Genomic DNA, 23,658 nt, shown 5'->3' on the forward strand with positions numbered 1-23,658 from the left:
GAGCTTTCTATTGGTGGTATTTAATCGCGACTGGGGTTTTTATTTTTTTAACTATAAAAAAGAAAAAAATTTAAGAAAAAAGTTTTTATTTGTTTCTATTACAAAATTTAGCAAACAGGTAATTTTTTCTCCTTCACTGATGTGCGTTGATGAGGCTGCACTGATATGCAGCACTGATGGGCACTGATAAGCTACACTGATGAGGCGGCACTGGCAGGCATTGATAAAGAGGCACTGATAGGCAGCACTGCTGGGTAGTGACTGGCGACACTGATGGGCACAACTGCTGGGTTTCACTGATGGGTGGCACTGTCGGGCACTGATGGGTGGCACAGCTGGACACTGCTGGGCACATATGATCAGGGCACTGATTATCAGTGCCCTGATAATCAGTGCAGATCTGCTTTGTGACATTTGCCGGGTATCGACAGTACTTTCCTCACGCTGTGACAGCATGAGGAAAGTGTTGCTGATAACCTGCAACTGTATTTACTTTGTGATCTGCTGTGTCATTGGGTACAGCTGATCACATAATAAAAGGCCGCTGTGATTAGCCTTTTACCTAGTCATGTGATCAGCTGTGTTTGTAGGACCGGGTGTGCGGTGTGGGGGGGGTGCATTCTGGGAGGATGTTGTATGACACCCTCCCAGAACTGGACAGCCACGCTGTAGGCGTCATTCGGCTATAGCGCAGTTGTAAATAGGTTAAACCTTGCAGTCTGAACAAGTGTAAAAACAGATATAGCTAGACACACAAACAAAAAAATCACCATAGCAAGCATAAAATGTTCAAAATACAAAACAGAAATCAATCAGTCACCTTTTATTAATCACTTACTCCTGAAGAATATGTTTCAGCTTGTCAAGGGTTAACTCAACTCTTCCCAAGTCTCTAAGTAGGATTTACAAAGCTTTGGAGAAAGATGTAGGTGCTACATTAATGTGCCTTAGGCTATTGCCAAACACATGCTAGCATTTGAGGAGTCCTGGAAGGCATTTTGTAAACTTCCATGTTAAGGCCTTAATGTAAGGAACAATAAATGTTACCTTCATTTTCTTGTAGTAAAATTGCAGGAACATATACAGTATTACAAGTAGAAATCTCTCTCCTTTCTATGTGCCCAGTTCACATCTATGTCCTACAGCTTTTTTTTGTGTTAAAATGAACCTGTGCCCAAAACTTTGCACATTTAAAAGAGAAGTATGGGCTATGAAAAAAACCCCATTATACTCACCTAGGTGGATGCAGCATCAGTCGGACTCCACATCTGTCTCCTGCCGGCTCTGCAGTCAGAACTGAGTGATTAAACACCACTGACTCTAAGCAGAGAGCCGTGACTGGCAGTCACCGGCTCACTGCTCTGCTCCTCTAGCGCTCCAGCACCAGGCTGTAGGTGATGGGCTGGAGCAGCTGGCTTAATTTCTCAGGTATCTGGGTGACCTCTAAAGCCCACTGCCATCTGAAAATGGGTCACAGGAGGGCAGAACAAACTGTACTCATGGGATTTATAGGAGAAGTACAGCCAAAAAAAGCTTTGGCTTTAATTCTCCTTTAAGCATTTACACATTCTGAACAAGCAGTAAAATCACTTTTAAATAAGCACTTGTGCAAATCTATAGGTATTGTAGAAAAATGAATACGACTCCTTTATTTTCATTCAGAGCAAGAAAACATTAGGTGTTTCCAAGCTGTTTGAAACTGACAGAAACCTGTCTTTGGCATCTCTGTCTTTTGAGAATTAATTACTTCATAGTACAGGCAATTAGACCTAGTCAATGAAGGTTTGTTGCTATTTTTTACACCCTCTTACCTGTAAAAGAAGACCGTAAACATTCACACTACGTGGTGTCTGCTGCACTGAACCCAATCTTATCATAAGAACTCATCCCCTGGCATCTGCTGGGAAGCCAAAACTTCTGGTGGTGTTGATATCTATGGTCCCCAAACTCTCACTGGTTTCCTCCCCTGGCCTCAGGCCATTGCAGATGTCAGTGGTGATTTGATATCCGTGAGAGAAACCAGAGTTTCAGGGGGACACAGAGATCGACGTTTCCAGAAGTGTCTGTCTCTCAGTGGACCCTGAGGGCCCAGTATTAAGTGGACAGAGCAGAGTTGGGTGGCAATAGAACTGGGTATGGTAAGGATTTACTGCCTTTTGCTTTAGGTAAGAAAAAACACAAAAAACAGAGCTGTTGCTGCTTGTTATGAATATTTAAACACATTTCTCATAGTCTGGGCACAGTTCAGTGCCCTTTCAGTGCTTTGTCAAGTTACCAAAATGCGTGCAGCTTTGTGGGGTTTTTTTTTTGTTTTTTGGGGTTTTTTTTTAAATGATCTCTATGATGGGATATCCCTGTTCTGTAAGGTTTTCAATCTCTTTGCCTAATAGAGGAAAGCACTTGTAAATTTCACAAATATGTGCTTAAGTGTAGGCAGTATTGCATATAACAAATGTGCACTATTGTATATACATGAGTGTAAAATGCCTGAATTTAGTTTTTTGGGGGTTATTTTGAGACTAGCATAATATTGCATAAAAAGAATGCTACACAATGTAAATACTTTTGTTTCTAATCAGACTAGACAACTATTTCCTTGGACTGCAGACAAGTATAATATGCACTTGGCACTATACAGTATTAGCTACTGTACTGATCGCTAGTAAGAAAATGTTATAAAATAGTATTGTCACTTAACATTGCTTCTTTCTGAAGCTTTCAAGAACATGCAGCCCTAAGAATACTTAAGAGCTTGAAAGCAGGAAATGGAGAGCTACAACCTTGAGTGTAAATGGACTTTAGTGATACTGTATATTCCAGACAAGATTTTTTTTTATACATATTTATCCAAAGTGACAATTTCATAGCACTTATAGAGGGGGTTTAAAAGTCACGTCCATGGTTATTTTTACACTTTTATAGTTGCAAATCTCAATGTTAGTGTTTATAGTGGTTCTATAGTAAGGCCCCTTGGGAAAAAAAAAGTACTCCAAAATGTTCTTGATGTGCTGAAAATTAGCAAAAGGTACATTGTGTCTGCCTGTTTTGAGCTATACAAATAAACATTATTTTTTGCTCTGTCTTTGGTTAGTCATTGTCTATAAAAAAAAAAGATCCTTCTGACTATATTTTGGCAGCCTAGCCCATGGTGCAGTTTATAGTATGTAACAGCATGGCATTGTAACATGCATAACTATATACTTCTTCACAACTTTCCCTTTGTTAGTAATCTACCATCCTGTCCACCAGGCTCTTTGCAAACCACATTTTTTCATATATACATTTTTCATTTTCTCGCAGGGTTACAGGAAAATATTTAACCGTATACATAATTATTTGACATGTACGAAAAAACGTATCCACAATTGTATCTGTTGTATTTAGAGAGCAGATAAAGCAATAACAGTAATTATTGTAAAAATGGGTAATAGTACCAGTAAAAGGTAGGGTAGGTTTTATAATATAAACAGAGTTAGGGGGTGAGTGTGGGTGAGGGAAAATAGTAGCAGGCTTCCTGGTCTAAGGTGAAGGTATTATTGAAGTATAATGGGATATGAACCTTTAAGGGAAATGGCAGTGGGTTAACAGGTACTCCTCCCAGCAGACCTGTCCAGAAATAAAAAGACAACTTGAAAGAACAAAAAAAAAAAGAAATTGGGAAGTAGATGAGAAGGTGTTGGGAGGAGAAGGGAATAGGAAAGTGGTAAAAGGGTCAGAGGATCATTGTACATAAAAAAAGTTGTTTATTGTCATATATGGTTTTGTATTCAATCCAGAAAAACAAGTATTGTGACATTTTGTTGTGGTGTCTTTCAGGGAGCTTGTTAGATCTTCCATAAGCATGACATTGTTTATTCTTTCGAATCAGGGATTTAGCGTGGGTAAAGTAGATTGTTTCCAGACTGATGGAATACAGTCACAAGTCCACATTCACCATGTGGATTACAATGGAACAGTGGGGAAGGTGTGGAAACCAGATTGGCATCATGACTGGGCGAGATTTGAGGTCTCTTGACAGCATGATTATGTAGCTAAAGAGGTTGTTTGTAATTTTGCTCTGAAGTGACCCAAAGCTGCTTGTTGGTGTCTACACCAGTCAATTATTCTGCTTGGATTAAGTGCACTATAGTACAACTTAATGTCTGATAAGGAATTACACCCTTTGGTCCCGGGACATTGTAAAATGGTGTATTTTAATTTGTCTGTTGACCCAGATAAAATTAGAGATGGTCGATTGGAGTGTCTTAACCACTTGCCCTCTGGAAGACTTACCCCTTCCCCCTTTAATGACCAGGCCATTTTTTTTGCTATTCGGCACTGCGCTATTTCAATTGTAATTGTGTGGTCATGCAATGCTGTACCCAAACAAAATTTATCTCCTTTTTCACACAAATATTGGTGGTATTTGACAACCAATGAGTTTTAAAATTTTTTGTGATTTAAAAAAAAAAATCGAAAATTTTGAAATAAAACCTATATTTTTTTTACTTTCAGTTATAAAAAATATATAGTAAACGCAAAGTTAGCCATAAATTTAGGCCAAAATGTATTCTGCTACATGTCTTTGGTTAAAAAAAATTCCAATACATGTACTCTATAGTGATTGGTTTGTGTGAATGGTATAGCATCTACAAATTATGGTATATACTGCAGCTTTTACTTACTGACTACTTATCGCATTTCTTGAGGTGCTAAAATGCCAGGGCAGTACAAAAACCCTTCAAATTACCCTTTTTAGAAAGTAGACACCTCAAGGAATTTGCTGAGAGGCATGTTAAGTCCATGGAACATTTACATTTTTTTTGCAATTTTTTTAAAATTAATTTTATATATATATATCTCATGCATGCTATGGGTATATGTGTAATAACACCTCATAACACATTCTGCTACTTCTCCCGAGTATGGGGATATCATATGTGAGAGACTTTTTGGCAGCCTAGCTACATACACACCCTCAAAATCCATTGACCACCTCTAGGCTTTCAAAGTGTATATTTCCTCGTATCACTTCTTCACTACTTATCACAGTTTCGAAGGCCCTAAAATGCTAGGATAGTACAAACCCCCCACCCCCAAATGACCCCTTTTTGGAAAGTAGACACCACAAGGAATTTGATAACAGGCATGGTGAGTATTTTGCAGGTATCAAAAGAAAAAGAATAAAAGAAAAAATAAATTTTTATTTTCTTTCTTTGTTTCACAAAAACGTGACAACAAATGAGATCTGCAAAATACTCACCATGCCTCTTAGCAAATACCGTGGACTGTCTACTTTCCAAAAAAAGGTCATGGGGGGGGGTTCTACTATCTTGGCATTTTCAGGGCCAACATTAGAAGTATGTTGCTGGTCTATGTGGGCATATATAACAGCAGAGGACATATGTATATGATAATTCAGGTCTGTGGACCAATATGACCACAATTCATTCTTTTTTGTAATGTCCATGTTAAGGGGTAGGCCCAAAAAAGTTTTAAATTTGGAAGCCGTGATAGGTTTCCATGCGAATTGTCTAGCAAGAGTTGAATTTAGGTGGCTGGCAATGTATTGTTGTGCGTATAAATTGCTTTGGCCCACAATCCATTTCTACAAATCTTCCATGAAAAATAGCGGAGGGGATAAATGCTAGTGCTGGCAGCAAACAGGGCCAATCCTGCTAACACTGCTTTTTTAACTCAGAATGCCTGGTTTGACTTGAACACCCCTTGTATAATTCTTAAGAGGCAGGGTGGTGAATGCACCAAACATCTAGTTGATGTAGGTGTGAGCATGCATAAGTTGTTTGAGAGTGGTGTTGGAGATTCTGGAGGAATGTTTGGCGGAGTCTAGGGTGGGGTCCAGGATGAGATTAAATCCATACAAATATAAAGTGGATGGAGTAAGGTGAGTACAGAATGAAAGGTTGAACTACTAGGGTATCATTTTGTATAGTGGACACTCTAAAAGTAAATACTTGACTGGGACTTTCAATATACCTCTGGTGTTCACAAAATAAATATCAACCAACTAGATATATATAAAACCTCAAAACATATTTTATTAATTACCGTATATACTCGAGTATAAGCCAACCCGAATATAAGCCGAGGTACCTAATTTTACCACAAAAAAATGGGAAAAACTATTGACTCGAGTATAAGCCGAGGGTGGGAACACCAGTGGGAAGAATCGTGCCTCATCATTAGTGTCAGTGGGAGGAATAGTGCCCCATCATTGGTGTCAGTGGGAGGAATAGTGCCCCATCATTGGTATCAATGGGAGGAATAGTGCCCCATCATTGGTGTCAGTGGGAGGAATAGTGCCCCATCATTGGTGTCAGTGGGAGGAATAGTGCCCCATCATTGGTGTCAGTGGGAGGAATAGCGCCCCATCATTGGTATCAGTGGGAGGAATAGTGCCCCATCATTGGTATCAGTGGGAGGAATAGTGCCCCATCATTGGTATCAGTGGGAGGAATAGTGCCCCATCATTGGTATCAGTGGGAGGAATAGTGCCCCATCATTGGTGTCAGTGGGAGGAATAGTGCCCCATCATTGGTGTCAGTGGGAGGAATAGTGCCCCATCATTGGTGTCAGTGGGAGGAATAGCGCCCCATCATTGGTGTCAGTGGGAGGAATAGCGCCCCATCATTGGTATCAGTGGCGGGAATAGTGCCCCATCATTAGTATCAGTGGGGGGAATAGCACCCCATTATTGGTGTCAGTGGAATAGCGCCCCATCTTTGGTGTCAGTGGGAGGAATAGTGTCCCATCATTGGTGTCAGTGGGAGGAATAGTGTCCCAACATTGGTGTCAGTGGGGGGGTGGAGGAATAGTGGCCCATCGTTGGTGTCAGTGGGGGGGAGGAATCGTATCCCATGATTGGTGTCAGTGGAGGGTGGAATAGTGCTCCATGATTGGTGTCAGTGGGGGGTGGAATAGTGCCCCATCATTAGTGTCAGTGGGGGGGGGGGGAATAGTGCCCAATCGTTGGTGTCAGTGGGGGGGAGGAAAAGTGCCCCATTGTTGGTGTCAGTGGGAGGAATAATGCCCCATCATTGGTATCAGTGACACCAATGATGGGGCACTATTCCTCCCACTGACACTTGCTGACCCCTGTTCCAGTATGGTGCTGCTGCAGCCAGCATATGTGGTTGCAGCAGCACCTAAGCACGGCACACTTACCTGCATCTCCTTCACTCGATTTTCGCGGGGCCGCTCAGCTCTGCCTCCTCGCCGGTGATTGGCCGCCTGTGTGCCTTTCCTGAGCTACAGTTCTGGCGGCCAATCACCGGTGAGAAGGCGGAGCCGAGCAGCCGCGCGAACATCCAGTGGACGAACCGAATGAAGGAGCAGCCGCGCTTCCTGGACCGGAGCCAGGTAAGAGACAGCAGCCCCCTGCCCACCCCTGTACTTACCGTAGTTTCCCTTCTGTTGGAAGGGGGGGGGAGCCATCTGCAGACGTTGACTCGAGTATAAGCCGAGGGGGCCGTTTTTCAGCACAAAAAATGTGCTGAAAAACTCGGCTTATACTCGAGTATATATACGATACATACAGAGGTTAAAAACCAGTACATATGAACATTTTTTTGTTTTGTTTTTTTTAGTACTTTGTGCATCCTGTAAAGAATGGTCTACGCGCTTCGTGGGTGTTATCGCTTCTTCAGGAAACAAAAATGGTTTATTGAGAGGATGTACAGTTGTAGAAAATGTATAAAACATAATCTGAGAAAAGAGAAAAAGAAAATGAACAAACAATAACCAACATACATTCATATAAACCAATACAAATATCTAAAGGCACCTAATCTGTGTTATATAAGATGTAACCAGTCAAAAAAAAAAGGAGTTGTATTTCTTGCATGTATGTGTATATGTATATATATTTTTTTTTTATTTTTACATACCATGCACACATACAGTATAAAGCAAAAAGTACAATAGTTAAATCTAAGATGCACTATAAAGAGTTCTATTACCCCTGATAGAGAGAATATGATAGCCACAAAAAGGAGAAAATAGCATCAACTCATTGTGCTTGCCGACCCAAGGGAGATCACCCCAGGTATATATAGGTCCCAATGGAAAAAAAAAATACCTGAAATGCAAGTCATGAGGTCAAGGTGTTGAATGGGTAGGAATGGAGGTATGGTAGATGTTACCTATCCATACAGGATGCCTGATGAAAGAGCACGCCTGGATTCATCTCGTCCTGCACATGCACAGAAACGCGTCGCATTTTGATGACGTCAGACGCCACATGTGTTGATCCTGGACATCTTGGAGACTCTGCCAGGCTCCGCCATCCATGCTGCATATGCACAGCACCATCTGCTGGCAGACACCTTGGAGATTCCACCAGGCATACCATCCATGTTGCACATGCACAGCACCACCTGCTGACATACTCAATCGATCTCCTCTCTGGATCAGACACACAACATCTGGCTACAGATGTCTCACCCTCTTACCCATGAGCCTGTTTTTAAATTCTAAGATGTGAGTTCCTATTTATCTTGCTATTAAATACCTTCACAGTACACACTTAGAGGCGCTGTTTCTTTGTTTCTGTTCCATCTGAGCGTCCTTCAACATCCACAAACACATGCATAAATTTCTCCCATTCCACCTTGAACAAATGTAAAGACCTCTTATGTAAATGCCTGCACAGCACAAATAGAAAAGAATCCCATGGACAATCACATAACAAGGATCATGTGTCCAGGGCGTGTGGGAGGACTGCTCCCTTACATCCATGTGTATTATCTATGTGTTTGTGTATGTTAAAGGACACTCAGAACAACCTTTTCTGGGTATATCTGGGGTACCTGGTGGTTTTTGATTATACACTAGCATAAATGATTAATAGGTTTTTCTTGGGTTTTCCTAGATCTCTCTACACTGACTTTTTCAGAGGTGTGTTGAAAGCTAAACATATTGTAAACATTGCTGTACTTGAGGCAATATATACACATAATCCCTTTATTCAGGGGAATGATAATTATTTATAATTCATCTTATGTTTAACAATTGTACTTTTTGTGTGCATAGTGTATACTGTATATACTGTATGTAAAAGGAATACAACCCCTTTCTTTTTTTCTTTTTTTTTTGACTGGTTATTTCTTATATAACACAGTTTTAGGTACCTTTGGATATTTGTATTGGTATGTTTGTTGGTTATCATTTGTTCATTTTCTTTTTCTCTTTTCTTAGATCATCTTTTATACATTATGTACAACTGTACCTTGTCTTAATCATTTTTGGTCATGAAGAAGTGGGATCGCCCGTGGAACGTGTAGACCTACTTTACTAGACGCACAACATAGTCAGACAAAAAATGTTCATATGTACTGTAATAAAATATGTTTTGCGGTTTTATATATATCTAGTTGGTTTATATTTCTTTTGTGAACACCAGAGGTATATTGAGAGTCCCACCCAAGTATTTATTTTTACAGGATGAGATTAAAGTCGCCATCTAGAGTTTAGGTCTCTTCCAGAGGAGACCTAAGGGTAAAAATTCAAAAATTGGAGTTGGTATTGGTATTGTTTGGTAAGTACTTGTCTAGAGTGACTATTTGAGAACTGATACTGCTCTTGAGAAATATGAATCAGCCCTCATTATTTCTGAGACTGTTATGTAAAGTCCACGGGATGGAATTAGCAATGAGTATACTAACCCCTTTTTGTCTGAGGAACCATTATGATACATAGTAGAGAAGAGCTAATCTTGCATGATGAGGATTTTCCCTACTTTAAAATGCATTTCTTGAAGAAAGGCAATTTAAGTGTTATGTCTCTGGAAGTCTGCGTGTACCATTCTGCTTTTTTCATGCGCATTAAAGGAAATCTATGGTAAGGGCATATACTTTAATTTTATAACATCCGCATTGTAATATCAATAGTTATTTCTGACAATCCAATATAAGCTTACCTAAAAAGTAAAAACCCTCTTTCATGTTGTGAGTGCTGCCTGTTTGCTAGCCATCTCTTTTATGGATTTCCTGCATGCTTTGCAGTTTCTCCTCTGCTCGTTATGTTCAATTTTTTTGACTATATATCATGATATCTTGCTTCCTGCAAGCAGTGATTCCATTACTGACCCCACCTCCTGAAACTCCTCCTCTTAGCACCTCTGTAGTTCAGAAGGCAGGCTCTGTGAAATGTGTGACACAGCAGGGGATGCATATAGAGGGTAATTTTGTGCATAGATGTAATACAGAGAATGAGTAATAATCTGGATGGGTAGGAGGGAAGTAGGTTAGAAGGGAGGGGAAAGAGGATGGGCAGCACAGTGGCTAAATGGTTAGCACTTCCGCTTGGCAGTACTAGGGTCGCTGGTTCGAATCCCAGCCACGGCACCTCCTGCCTGGAGTTTGCATGTTCTCCTTGTGCCTGCGTGGGTTTCCTCCAGGTACTCCGGTTTACTCCTACACTCTAAAGACATGCTGGTAGGTTAATTGGATCCTGTCTAAATTGGCCCTTGTATATGAATGTGAGTTAGGGACCTTAGATTGCACGCCCCTTGAGGGTTAGGGACTGATGTGAATGTACAATATATATGTAAAGCGCTGTGTAAATTGACAGCGCTATATAAGTACCTGAAATAAATAATAAGAGAATAAAACGCACAACAATCTTTTAATTAGCCAGAAAACACAATTGATCAAAGGTTACTTGCCCTGTTGGTGCAGATTCTTTAGCTGCCTCATTTTCCTGCAGGCTGCACATAAAAATAAATAGAAGTATGTTCTTCCTAGCAAAGGTTGACTTGACTGTGTTCCATTACTATACCTTTTAGCATCCTGCTGTGCTGCTGAAGACCACCACTAAAGGAACCTCTTGAGAGATAGAGTGTAGTACTACCCCCTTAGGAGTTGCTTACGTTTTGTGTTCCCCTATAGTCATGCACAGCTGGACAACACACATTTCCTACAGACTTGCATTTCAGAGACAGTAAACAGTCCTTGAGTTTGGTAATTTAGGTTTTATTAGGGGTATGTGAACTTAGATGGAGTAAGGGTGCATGGGATGGCCAGGGGAAATGCAGAGGACAACTTCCTGGCAACAATGTACAATTCCAAGGTAGGAAATTCTCTTCTGGGAGAGCTCACCAGCATCTCCTGGGATACCACCTCAGACCCCAGATAAATCCTCTTTACCCAGCTGTCTGGAGGAATTCCTGGGCAAGGGGATCCATTGGCTGCCACTTTACGTTACACAGTCCCGGGTAAGGAGCTAGTCAGGTTTCCCACCACAGTGCTCTTTTCCCCTTAACTGGAACAGGGGGTGTAGGATTACTCAGTCCTTGCCTGTAAGCTGGTTGGCTTGGTGGCTGCCTTCAGGTCTACAGCTGGGTTAGCTCCTTCCCTGACTCCACAGGTTGTCCTCCCTCCGGGGACCAATGAGGCTGAGTAATCCTCCTTTCCAGGTCCCAGCCTGTAGATAGGCCCTTCCCACTGGGCCTCCTGCTATCAAGGCCTCTTCTTCTGGTATGATTTTCAGGCAAAGGAAAACTATTAAATAGTAAGGCTAGCTCTCTTCATCTCAGACTCGAACTTTGTCATCAGCTTCTGAGGCCCAAATGTAAGCTAGCCTTACTATTTAATAGTTTTGCTTTGCTCACTGGGGACATAAACATCTCAGAGTTGAGCCCTTTAGATAAATTCTGAATTGCAGGACTTCCAAAACTGACTGAGATTTTTGTTATGTGTGCTGAACTTTGGTTAAAGTTACAGTGCCTTGAACCAGGTATTTTCATATAAACTCAACGTTCAGAACTAAGAGTGATAACTGTTATTATTTGCACACCTATAATTGTGTGCTGCTTTACTGTGCTCATACTTAACTCTTATATAAACAAAGTATCAGTTCACTCTAACTTGTGTGTGTCTATTCTCTGGTAATACTGAGTGAGTTTACTCTGGCCAGAAGTGTACAGTGGTGTCAACAGGGGTTGGGCCTTCAGAGTGGGGTCAGGAGTGACAGGGAGTCCTAAAATAACTCAGCGACCCTTAAGAGGGTAGTGCTACATGAGCAAGATCTCTCTGTTTTAGGCTGTTGGATGCATAATGTGCACATGCTTGTTCCAAGTCAGTGACTGTGTAGTACAGCAAAGATCAAGAGGGACAGCTCTAAAATGTGTTCCCCAGGCCAGCAAAGCAGTTTTCATGTTACTGTCCTGACATGTGTTTAACAAGTCTATTTTCCCAGAGTTTCCTCTAATGCAGTTCACAGGACCATGCATGCAGCTTTGTGCCTGTCCAGTGAGTATGAGTGGATAAGCTGGAGTATAAGTGGATTAATGCAGCAAGCTTTGGAGTTTCATTTGTGCTTCAGGAGAGGTGTGGATGCATTTTACAGTTTGTGCACAGCTGATCTACTTGAGCATTTTATATTATTAATAAGGGTGTCCATACTGGGCCCAATGATTTCAAGCAATAGGAAAAATGTCTACCAATTCTGGCAAGGATGGGGGGTATGTGATTTACTTTCTATGGGGAGAGCACTGCCCCTTGTAAGCAATGTAAAAGTTATGTGTACACAATTGGCTGAATGCACGTTCATCATATACTAAAGTCCCTAATTTTTTGTTTACATTTTTACAACTCTCAGCCTCCTATTTAGATAGTAAAAACACCATTAAGTGATTTATTCCCAAGATATTTACACATGGTCAACCTAGCTTTAGGATATGAAGGTACTCATTGATAACATTTAAGTAATATGCTACTTTTCATTAGACAGTGCTAAAATATTTTGGTATTAAAATATCTTAAAGCTGAACTTTACCCATAACAACTTGATATAAAATAATGTTCGTTAGCCAGGAACATACAATGCATTCTGCATTAATACTATTTTTAATGTTTTACAGCAATACCTGCAAAAGGGGCCAGCCTGGAGTGATGTAGCAGGACTCTCATTTTCTGACTAAATTTCCACTTTAATGGAGTTTTTCTGTAAAATTAGGGGGTTGAGAATTGCAAACTTAATTTGCTTAAATAAATGTTAATTGATATCAAGGACTTTGTGATATGATATCCATGCATTCCCCAACTTGCAAGTATGCATACTTAATGAAGTTAGCCAGTAGCAGCCAGATGTCTCAGAGAGTAACAGGTGATAGGGATGCACCCAGAGGCAAAAAAGCTTGAGCTACTTAAAAAGTAACTATGGGCATTCTGTCAGTTGGTTATGTAACTCCTGCATAATTCGAACTTTTCTACTATAGTTTTCATCAATAAAAAGTTATCTATGTAGGTAGGACAGGCAGATAAATGAAGGGTCCGCCTCCTCCATTCATACATCACTTTTTATTGATGGAAGCTATAGTACAGCTTCTTTGAATAGAAGAGAGGGGTGGAAATGGCGAGTATATTCAGCACATTTGAGGAGTGCCTGAGAAAGATCCAGGCATATTTGCTTAATTTAAAAATTATGAACATATACTCACCTGCTCTGTGCAATTGTATGGCACAGAGAGGTCCCAAACCTTCTAGGGTCCCCGCCAGCAATCTTGGCTCCTCCTCTCCTTTGTGTGCCCCCATAGCAAGCCCCTTGCTATGGTGGAACACGTGAGTGTTCGCCCCTAAGCTGTTTGTCTATAGAGCCGTGCTTGGCCACACCCCCCACTTCCTCCTCACAGAATTTGATTAACAACAACAGGAGCCAGTGGCTCCTGCTGCTGTCGGAGTCCCCTTGTAAAGAGGAAGAGAAAGAAGAAATCCAAAATTGCACAATGCTGGATCAATTGAGGACTCAAGTATTTAGGGAGGTGAGGGGAAGCCGCAAGCTGTAAAACATTTTTTACCTTAATGCAGGGAAGTCATTAAGGTAAAAAAAAATGTTTTGGATTTAGAACCCCTTTGACACAGCGCTGGAAGTTTATGGCTGAGAAGGGAAGGCAGAGGCACCAGCACAAATAGCACCTCTGATTAAATGTAAAAAAGTACTGTCCCTTTTTGTTGATTAAAAAAAAAAAAAAAAAGGCATGTGCTGATTTTTAATTTTTTATTGTTGTTCTTGTTTTAGGTAAACAAGGGCATGTATTATTTTGTACAGATTTCTAATTTTATTACATTTCTTCATCCAGGGAACACAAATTTATGATGCAAAAAGAGGATCATTTGTTGACCTGGGAATTCTAGATGTAATGCAAATCTTTGGACGAGCTGGACGACCACAATTCGATAAGTTTGGAGAAGGTACCATTATCACAACTCATGACAAGCTCAGCCATTACCTTACTCTTCTCACCCAGCAAAATCCAATTGAGAGCCAGTTTCTTGAAAGTCTTGCTGATAATTTGAATGCTGAGGTAAATATGTTTGCACATATTATTTTGCTTGTCAACAAGCTGTTTTATTGTGTAGTGAATTACATATGTACAGATTCTCAGTCAGTGGAATGTGTGCCAAAAAGGTTACTTGGTACAAACTGGTTTTAGTACTGTGTACTCTCTACACTGTGTGTACAATTATTAGGCACGTGAATATTTTGACCAAATCATAATTTTTATGCATATTGTCCACCACCAAGCTATATAAACTTGAATGCTTATTGGATTTAAGCATATCAGATAATTTTTTTGTGTAATGCGGGGGGGTGTGGCCTAAGGAGATCACCACCCTATGTCAAAGTGTTCATAATTATTAGGCAGCTTCTTTTCCTCAGGCAAAATGGGCCAAAAAAGAGATTTAACTGACTCTGAAAAGTTAAAAATTGTAAAAAGTCTTTCAGAGGGATGCAGCACTCTTGAAATTGCTTGGATATTGGAGCGTGATCACAAAACCATAAAACATTTTGTTGCAAATAGTCAACAGAGTCGCACGAAACATGTTGAGACAAAAAACATTTTCTCACATTTTCTGCCAAAGATTTGAGAAGAATCAAACGTGAGGCTACCAGGAACCCATTATCCTCCAGTGCTGTCATATTCCAGAACTGCAACCTACCTGGAGTGACCAGAGACATGGCCAAATTAAGGAAAGCTGAAACCCGACCACCACGGAACAAGACAAATAAGTTGAACTGTCAATACTGGGCCAAGGAATAAAGACAGATTTTTTTTCAAAGGTTTTATGGACTGATGAGATAAGTGACTCTTGAAGAGCCAGATGGATGAGCCCATGGCTGGATCAGTAATGGGCACAGAGCTCCACTTTGACTCCAGCAAGTTGGAGGTGGGGTATTGGTATGGGCTGGTATTATTAACCACTTCCATACAGGGCACTTTTACCCCCTTCCTGGCCAGGCCAATTTTCAGGTTTCAGCGCTCTCACACTTTGAATGACAATTGCGCAGTCATACAACATTGTACCCAAAATAAAATTTTAGCATTTTCTTCACACAACTAGAGCTTTCTTTTGGTGGTATTTAGTCACCACTGGGGCTTTTATTTTTTGCTAAATTAACAAAAAAATCCTGTAAATTAAAAAAAAAAAACGTTTTTCTTTGTTTCTGTTATAAAAGTTTGCAAATAAATAATTGTTCATAAATTTAGGCCGAGATGTATTCTGCTACATGTCTTTGGTGAAATTAACCCAAATTAGTATTTATTATTTAGTCTGTAGGAAAGTTCTAGAATTCACAAACTATGGGATATATCTGAAAATTGATCAATCCCGAAGTACTGACAGCCAATCTAATTTCTTGATAACAGGCATGGCGAGTTTTTTGAAGTTGTAATTTTTTGTCATAATTATTCAGAAACTGAAGAAATAAAAAAAATGTTTTTCACTTTTTTTTTTTTTTTACATACTGCCACCAGTGCAGTACAGCGTCATCATATAACTGTCATGACGGTGATCAGAGACACTGACTGGTGACAGTACAAAAAAAATTGATAATTTTTTTTTTATTATTATTATTTTAAATTTTTTTTACATTTTTTTCTCTTTTTTTAAGATATTTTTTTCATATTTCACTATGACCAAAGTAGTATAATGTTACCATTTTTTTTTTTTTTTACACAATTTGCTTATAGCAAAGAATTACTTTGCTATAAGCAATCATTTACCTGAATGACATCGATTCATTCAGGGTTTTTTTTTTGTGATTAGCTGTGATTTGACCACAGCTAATCACATGACACAGCTGGGCTGTGATTGGCCCAGCTTGTGCATGTGATCGCTGTTACCATTCACAGCTAGACACACATGTATACAATGGATGGCATGAAAGGAAGCCATCCATTGTATACAACTGTCATGTGACCTGCTGTGATTGGCAATGGAGCCGGTACACAGATCTGTCATTGGCCATGTCCAAGGTACACGGCCAGTGACAGATATGGCATCCACCCGGAGGGACGAGCTGTTCACCCGGCCACCATTTGGCTATAGGCCGGGCAGCAACGGGTTAAAGATTAGCTAGTTTGTCCTTTTTGGGTTCAAGATTGATTCAAAATCAACTCTCAAATTTACTGCCAGTTTTTGGAAGACACTTTCTTCAAGCAGTGGTACAGGAAAATGTCTGCATCTATGAAGACCATAATATTTATTCAGGCTATCGGGGCTAGCCAGTAAAGGCTTCAAAGATGAAAGAATAATGATATGGCCCGCTTCTTCACCTGATCTAAATCCTATTGAGAACGTTTGGGCCCTTCTTAAATGGGAGATTTACAGTGAAGGAAAACAGTACCCCTCTCTGAACTGTGTCTGGGAGGCTGTGGTTGCTGCTGCTGCACAAAAAGTTTATAATCAACAGATCAAGAAACTGACAGACTCCATGAATGGAAGGCTTATGACTGTTATTGAAAAGAAGGGTGGCTGTATTGGTCACTGATTTTTCTTTTTCTTTTTGTCAAATGTTTATTTGTAAATTTTGAGTTTTTTGTTTATTATTCTCACTTTACCAGATGAAAATAAACAAACGAGATGAGAAAATCTTTTTTCATCTAGTTGCATAATAATTTTGCACACTAATAGTTGCCCAGTAATTGTGCACACATTGATATTCTCATAAGAAAGCCAAACACTCACTTTTACTGTACTTTCTTAAATGTTAAGGTTTGAGGTTTATTAACATTTTGGATTGACCGAGAGCAGTGCAGTTGTTCAATAATACAATTAATCCTCAAAAATACAACTTGCTTAATAATTGTGCACACAGTGTATATGAAACATACCAAGAAAACCAACCAAATAGTGATATAATGACTTAAGGATTTATTAGGAAATACACTTATATACAGTTAGGAGGTACTGCGTAGTTGGCAACATTTAAAAAAGTTTCCAAAGTCACCTTTTTTTCGGCAAGCCATTGTAGGTGGAGAATGTACTTTAATTAGGGGTGGGGAATTCATTTAAAATGGGTGTGGTTGTACAAGATATGTTTTGTATTTATTTATTACAAGCATATACTGTGTATAGCACCGACAATTTATGCAGTGCTTTACATACTGTATGTAACAATTTATTTTTAATATACTGTGTATATATAGGAATATTTCTCATAATAAGGACAGAAACACAGCCAAGAAGATCTTGATCAGGGGGGCACCAGGGCACAGTACAGGGGGTCGGGGGGGGCAAAGTATAGGGGACACCAGGGCAAAGTACTAGGGGTTCAGCATTGGAAGTAAAGGGGGGCAGCAGGGCACAGTACTGAGGGGTCAGGGGGGAAATGTATAGGGGGGCACCAGGGCACGCTGCTGGGGGGGGTTGGGAGGGCAAGTTACAGGGGGGACAGCAGTCTTTGGTACAGATGTTGCTGTGACAGATATATTTGTTCTGGTGTGCTAATTCCCACTGGCCTTTCTTTTGGGATGAACAGGAGAGGAGGGCTGGTGAGGATCAGTGCAGTATACTCCCTGTGTCACTCTGCAGATGAGGGAGAAACACTTTAGACTGAGGGTTGGCAAGGCAGGGAAGCAAATTCCATCTATCCATTGCCTTCCCATGATCCCATGAATAGACTGCAATTAATAGGTTGCAGACCCCCACTCTGTGCACACATGCTAAGCTGCCATAGTTCAGCAGAGACTTAGCTTAGCATAGATATACAGTACTTGCAAAAAAATCCCAGAAACCTTGCCAGTTTACCTCTGCACACATTCCTCAAAACAAGAACTCAGCTCACACCCCCTTCTAGGTGGAGTCTCTGAATACAGGAAAGAGAAGAGTGTGGGAACAATTAACCTTTGCGCTGCCAGGCCCGTCATTTTTAAACTCAGGTGACCAAACCATTTTGGCAATTTCCATAGTTTTTTTTGTTTTTTAATTACAACTTTCAGAGTTTGTTAAAGACCCCCAAGTCATACATTTTCTGGAAGCACATGACTTGTAGAGTAAAAGAAAAGGTGCTGTTTTTTTTAGGCCCCGCAATAGTTGCACAAATGTTTATTAACCTTCACACCGACCGTATGCAAATATGTGCCTGTCAGCGGCTGGGCCTTGACGGACAGTGGCTGCATATTTGTAAACAAACATGTGCCCTGCACGCTCCCAGCACATGTGTCCGCGTCCCACAGAAAGGTCCCGATCTCCTTGCAATTGGGATCTTTCCTATCATGTGAATGCCATGACAGTCAATCATGGCGGTCACATGACCATAAACCCTGCCCTGCCTCCCGGCATCAGAAACCCCTTAAAGGGCCAGAAGGCGCAAGCATGAAGGGGTTAAAATAATACTTTCGCTAAAACGACACTAATATTATTAGTGGATACAAACACAGCAAAATATACAAACTTCCTGCTGAATTCCCAATAAGTATAAAAGGTAAAACTGTATTGAGTTAATTAATACGTATTTGTACATTTTAAATTGCGTCTTTTAGCAAAATGGTGAAAATTAAAGGTACAGAAAATACGCAAAATTGCTCTAAAAATCTGGAGGTTATAATTTTTCACATACAGGCTTTAGAGTTTTTTTTAGGACCCCTAAACCATACATTTTGAAAGCACATGACCTGTAGAAATTACAACAAAAAGTGCTACAGTTTTTTTAGTCCCTGCAATAGTTGCAAAGAGGTTCATCAAAGTACTGTTTTCACTAAAAATAGACTAAAATCATTATTAGCAGAAACCAGCACAACAAAACTTGCTACTAAATTCCTGCTAAGGTCTTTTTCACATAGAGCATACTAAATCGTACATCCATGGAGGGCTGTGTTTACCCACATGGGGAAGCACAGATGGTCTCTGCATCCCTGTGCATGCAGTCTTATTGATGTTAATTTGGATGCAGCGGCTGCACTGGCGCAGCTTTGGTGAGATGTCAGGGGTTTTAACAAAGGATATAGAGACACAGAGTCCTGATTGCCTTTCTTTGCAGCCTCAGCTGCACTGCAGATGATTAAATAGAAGTCTCTGTACAGTGGCTGCTATTCATTCACAAACTGAAGCACAGTAAACACAGTTTACTATGTTTCAAGGATGAATGAACACAGGAGCGGTTGGTACCAATCACTCACTGTGTTCATTCAGAAAGTGGCTGATGACAATGACATCCCCCCAACACCAATCTCCTGCCCCAGCAGCAGCTGCGGTTGGTGGGAGGTGGAGGAGCTGGCCAGCAGCGCTGGAGAAGGAGGGGGAGGACACACAGGGTGGATCTGGGACTGCTGGGGGTTCCAGTACAGGAGGGGAATGAACAGCTGTGAAGAGTTTTATTTATGAAGTTCAACCCTCCTGCAACTCCCTCTGCAGCAGCTGAAGTCAGCAAAAGGGGAGAGGAGAAGACGCCACCAGCAGGGTAGTCACAGTAGATTGGTGCTGCAGGGGCAAAGAAGAGTGGTCAGGAGCAGAGAGATCAGCGGAGGGGAGGTTTGTTGGAGAGGGTGCAAGGAAAAACAGAGCGGCAGGGGATGGTTCAGTGGCCAGGAGGAAGAGAGCAGACAGGGCTGCTGTTGTGTATAGAAAGGGGGGAACCATGCTGAGATAAACCTATAAAATATATGCTCACAGTACACAAAATTAAAATAGTAGTGAAAAATATCTCAAAACATTAGTGCTTGTAAAAACTGTAAATCAAAATCATAAGTCTCAATTCTTAGCTTTGAAAGTGCTTTTGGATAACAAATCCATGTACAAAACCACCACCTCCACATTAGTAGATCTACTCTCACCTTAATCACTGGACCTTTAAATCATACAAGGTCAGGCACGCATAGTCCCTTTTAAGGCTGGAGCAGGCTCTATCAGAGAATGGTGATTTGCTCCAGCAAATGGTTCACCAGATAAATCACTAATATAGTTCAAAAAGAAGAAAAGAAAAAAAAAACCCTTTTGCTCTCATTTGTAGGAAAGTACCCATAAAACGTTTATTAAAATGCACTCACAATTTTAAAACCAAATATTCACTTTAATTGTGCATGAGAGCAGTGGAAAAGAAGTGGCTGGAGTATAGTGCAAGCTTTCAAAAATGTCATATTTATTTTCATGGATACATTTCTAATTGGGATGGAAAGGAAAAAATAATGGTGATCAGTCAAGTCCATTTGCATCTTCTACAGGATAATCCCCTCCAAAAATCCAGTTACAAAAAAAAATAATAAAAATAAATAAATCAAAAACAGTGCTGCACTAGTTCCATCATAATGAATGTGATCCTAAACATCATGAAATGTTCCACATACTAAGACTAATATAAACAATATTAACAATTTTTTTCTCCCCTCTGTTCAATGGTTCTGTGTTTGCTTGAGAAACCTGGTGGCCAACTACAGGAAACATCTGACCTCTGTGATTGCCAACAAGCGATTTGCCACCAAGTACTAAGTCATGTTTTGTGAAGGGGATCAAATACTTATTTCCCTCATGAACATGCAAATCAGTGCAAAATTTGTTAGACATGCATTTCTTTTGAATTGTTTGTTGCTATTCTGTCTCAGTGTTACAATATACCATTCGATTTTTAGACTGATCATTTCTTTGTGAGTGGGCAAACACTCAAAATCAGCAGGGGATCAAATACTTATTTCCTTCACTGTATCTAGATTAGCAATGGTTTATTTGACCAAAACCGTATGACAAATTTGCAAATATTATTATACAGTATTTATATAGCGCTATCAGTTCGCTCAGTGCTGTACATTACAATGGGAGACAATACAAGAGACAGTACAATAACAATACAGTGCAATACACGAGGGGTTCGAGGGCCCTGCTTCTTGGAGCTTACAATCTAGGAGGGAGAGGATAGTGGTATGGGAGGAAAAGCTGTGGGGGATGGAGTGGTAGGAAGAGTGGAGGAGATCGGCAGTTAGCAGAGGGTGGGGTAGGCTTCCCTGAAGAGGTGGGTTTTTAGGGTGCGCCTAAAGGAGAGGAGAGTGGGTGATAGTCTGATGGATTGGGGTAGGGAGTTCCAGAGGATGGGTGATGCCCTGGAGAAGTCCTGGCGGCGGGCATGGGAGGAGGAGATCAGGGAACTAGAGAGAAGGAGGTCTTGTGAAGAGCGGAGAGTGTGTTTTGGGTGGTATTTAGATATTAGGTTGGTGATGTAGTTTGGGGCAGAATTATGGACAGCTTTGTATGTCAGTGTTAGCAGTTTGAATTTGATCCGTTGGGCAGTCGGAAGCCAGTGGAGGGATTGGCAGAGGGGGGTGACTGAAACGGAGCCGTTGGTAAGGTGGATGAGTCTGGCCGCCGTATTCAGGATCGACTGAAGTGGGGATAGCCTGTGGTGAGGCAGACCAGTAAGGAGGGAGTTGCAGTAATCGAGTCGTGGTATGATGAGGGAGTGTATGAGCTGCTTAGTAGTTTCTGGGGTTAGGAATGGGCGTATTTTATCGATGTTGCGGAGGTGGAGTCTGCATGAGTTTGTTAGCGATTGGACTTGGGGCTGGAAGGATAGATTGGAGTCTAGTATGACACCAAGTACTCTGGCTTGCGGGGTGGGCTTGATGGTGGCATGGTTGGACGTGATGGAGAAGTCAGTGGGGGGAGGGGGGGGTGCGCGGGCTGGGGGAAAGACTAGGATCTCGGTTTTGGAGAGGTTCAGTTTAAGGAAGCGGAGCGACATCCAATCTCATATGTCGTTCAGTAGGCTGGTGTTTCGGGCGGAGACTGAAGGGGTGAGGCGAGGGGTGGAGAGATAGATTTGCATGTCGTCGGCATAGAGGTGGTAGTTGAAGCCGTGAGAGTGTATCAGTTGGCCAAGGGAGGAGGTGTAGATGGAGAAGAGAAGGGGCCCGAAGACAGAGCCTTGAGGGACCCCAGGAGGAGTGGGGGGAAGGTGCTAGTGTTATAGGTAATGCTGAAGGAGCGTTGTGATAGGTAGGATGAGAGCCAGGAGAGAGCGGAGTCTCTGAGGCCAAGGGATTGTGGTTTCTTAAGCAGGAGGGGGTGGTCGACTGTGTCAAACGCCGCGGAGAGGTCGAGGAGTAGGACCAGTGGCCATTAGCTTTGCCGGTTAGCAGGTCATTTGTGAGTTTGAGTAGGGCAGTTTCGGTGGAGTGTAGGGGACGGAAGCCGGACTGTAGGGGGTCGAGGAGGTTGTTGTTGAGGTGGGAGCTTAGGCGAGTATAGACTAATCGCTCAAGGAGTTTGGATGTAAATGGCAGCAGGGAGATGGGTCTAAGGTTGTTCGGGTCGGTGGGGTCCAGGGAGGGCTTTTTAAGTATGGGAGTGATGTGTGCGTGCTTCAGAGGGGAAGGGAATGTTCCAGAAGAGAGGGAGAGATTAAAGATGTGGGTGAGGGAGCGTAGGATGCAGGAGGAGGGAGGTCATAGAACTTGTGAGAGGACAGGGTCAAGGGGGCAGGTGGTGAGGCGGGCTTTAGAGAAGACCTTAGTGACCTCCTCAGTTGTGGTGAGGTCGAAGGAGTGGAGTGTTGAGGGGGCTGCTGTGTGAGGGATGTTCGATGGGGTTAGATGGATGTTATATGGGGTGGAGGTCTGAACAGTGGTGAGGCCAAGGGGGAGGGGTGTTGAGGGGGTTGCTGTGTGAGAGGAGGTAGGTGGGGTGGAGGTCTGAGCAGCAGCGATGTCCCTGCGAATAGTGTCAATCTTGTTTTTGAAGTGATTGGCAATCTCAAGGGCGGTGAGTGATGTACTGGGTGGAGGTGGGGGCGGAGAGAGTAGAGAGTTGAAAGTGGAGAAGAGCCTGCGAAAATTGGAGGAGAGGGTATTGATGAGGGTCAGGAAGTAGGCTTGTTTGGCTGCGTGGAGGGAGGAGGTGTAGGTGTGGAAGGCAGATTTATAGCGGGTGAACGCTAGTTGGGATCTGGTTTTGCGCCATAGTCGCTCCAGCGCACGACTGCGTCATTTGAGAGTTTTGGTATGATCAGTCTGCCAGGGCTGGAGCGGGAGAAGTCTGATGCTTTGTGTGGTTAAAGGCGCTAGCGAGTCTAGAGCTGATGACAGCGAGTTGTTATAGGCAGTCGTGGCCAGGTCGGGACAGGAAAGGGGAAGGATGCTGTCGCAAAGTTGACCAGCTGTGCAGTGGAAGGGGGCAGGGTTCAAGTTACGGAGGTTCCGGCTGGTACTAGTTTGACATTTGGGGAGGTAGGCGTTTGAGGATGAGGAGACAGAGAAGGTGATAAGGTTGTGGTCAGAGAGAGGGAAGGGGGCGCAGAGATGGGAGAAGAGGAGTTCCAAGATGTTCCCGTTGGAGTGGGTGCTGGATTGTATGCACTGAGTGAGTGCAAAAGAGAAGGTTAAGTGGAGGAATTGAGATGTAGCTGGGGTATTGATGTTGACAGGGATGTTGCAGTCTCCAAGGATGATGGTGG

At 41.8% G+C, this 23,658-nt stretch overlaps 1 protein-coding gene across 1 annotated transcript in view; it reads left to right on the forward strand.

The window, feature by feature from the left end:
* Positions 1 to 23,658, forward strand: part of ASCC3 (activating signal cointegrator 1 complex subunit 3) — a 915,848-nt gene that overhangs the window by 605,870 nt on the left and 286,320 nt on the right. Inside the window, exon 15 of the mRNA XM_089665174.1 lies at positions 14,078 to 14,302. Within this exon, the coding sequence (XP_089521300.1) occupies positions 14,078 to 14,302 (225 nt within the window). The remainder of the gene's footprint in view (positions 1 to 14,077; positions 14,303 to 23,658) is intronic.

The sequence above is a fragment of the Staurois parvus genome, unplaced genomic scaffold, assembly GCF_062004578.1.
Source record: "Staurois parvus isolate SC_StPar_1 unplaced genomic scaffold, SC_StPar_1.0 ptg000048l, whole genome shotgun sequence".
NCBI lineage: Eukaryota > Metazoa > Chordata > Amphibia > Anura > Ranidae > Staurois > Staurois parvus.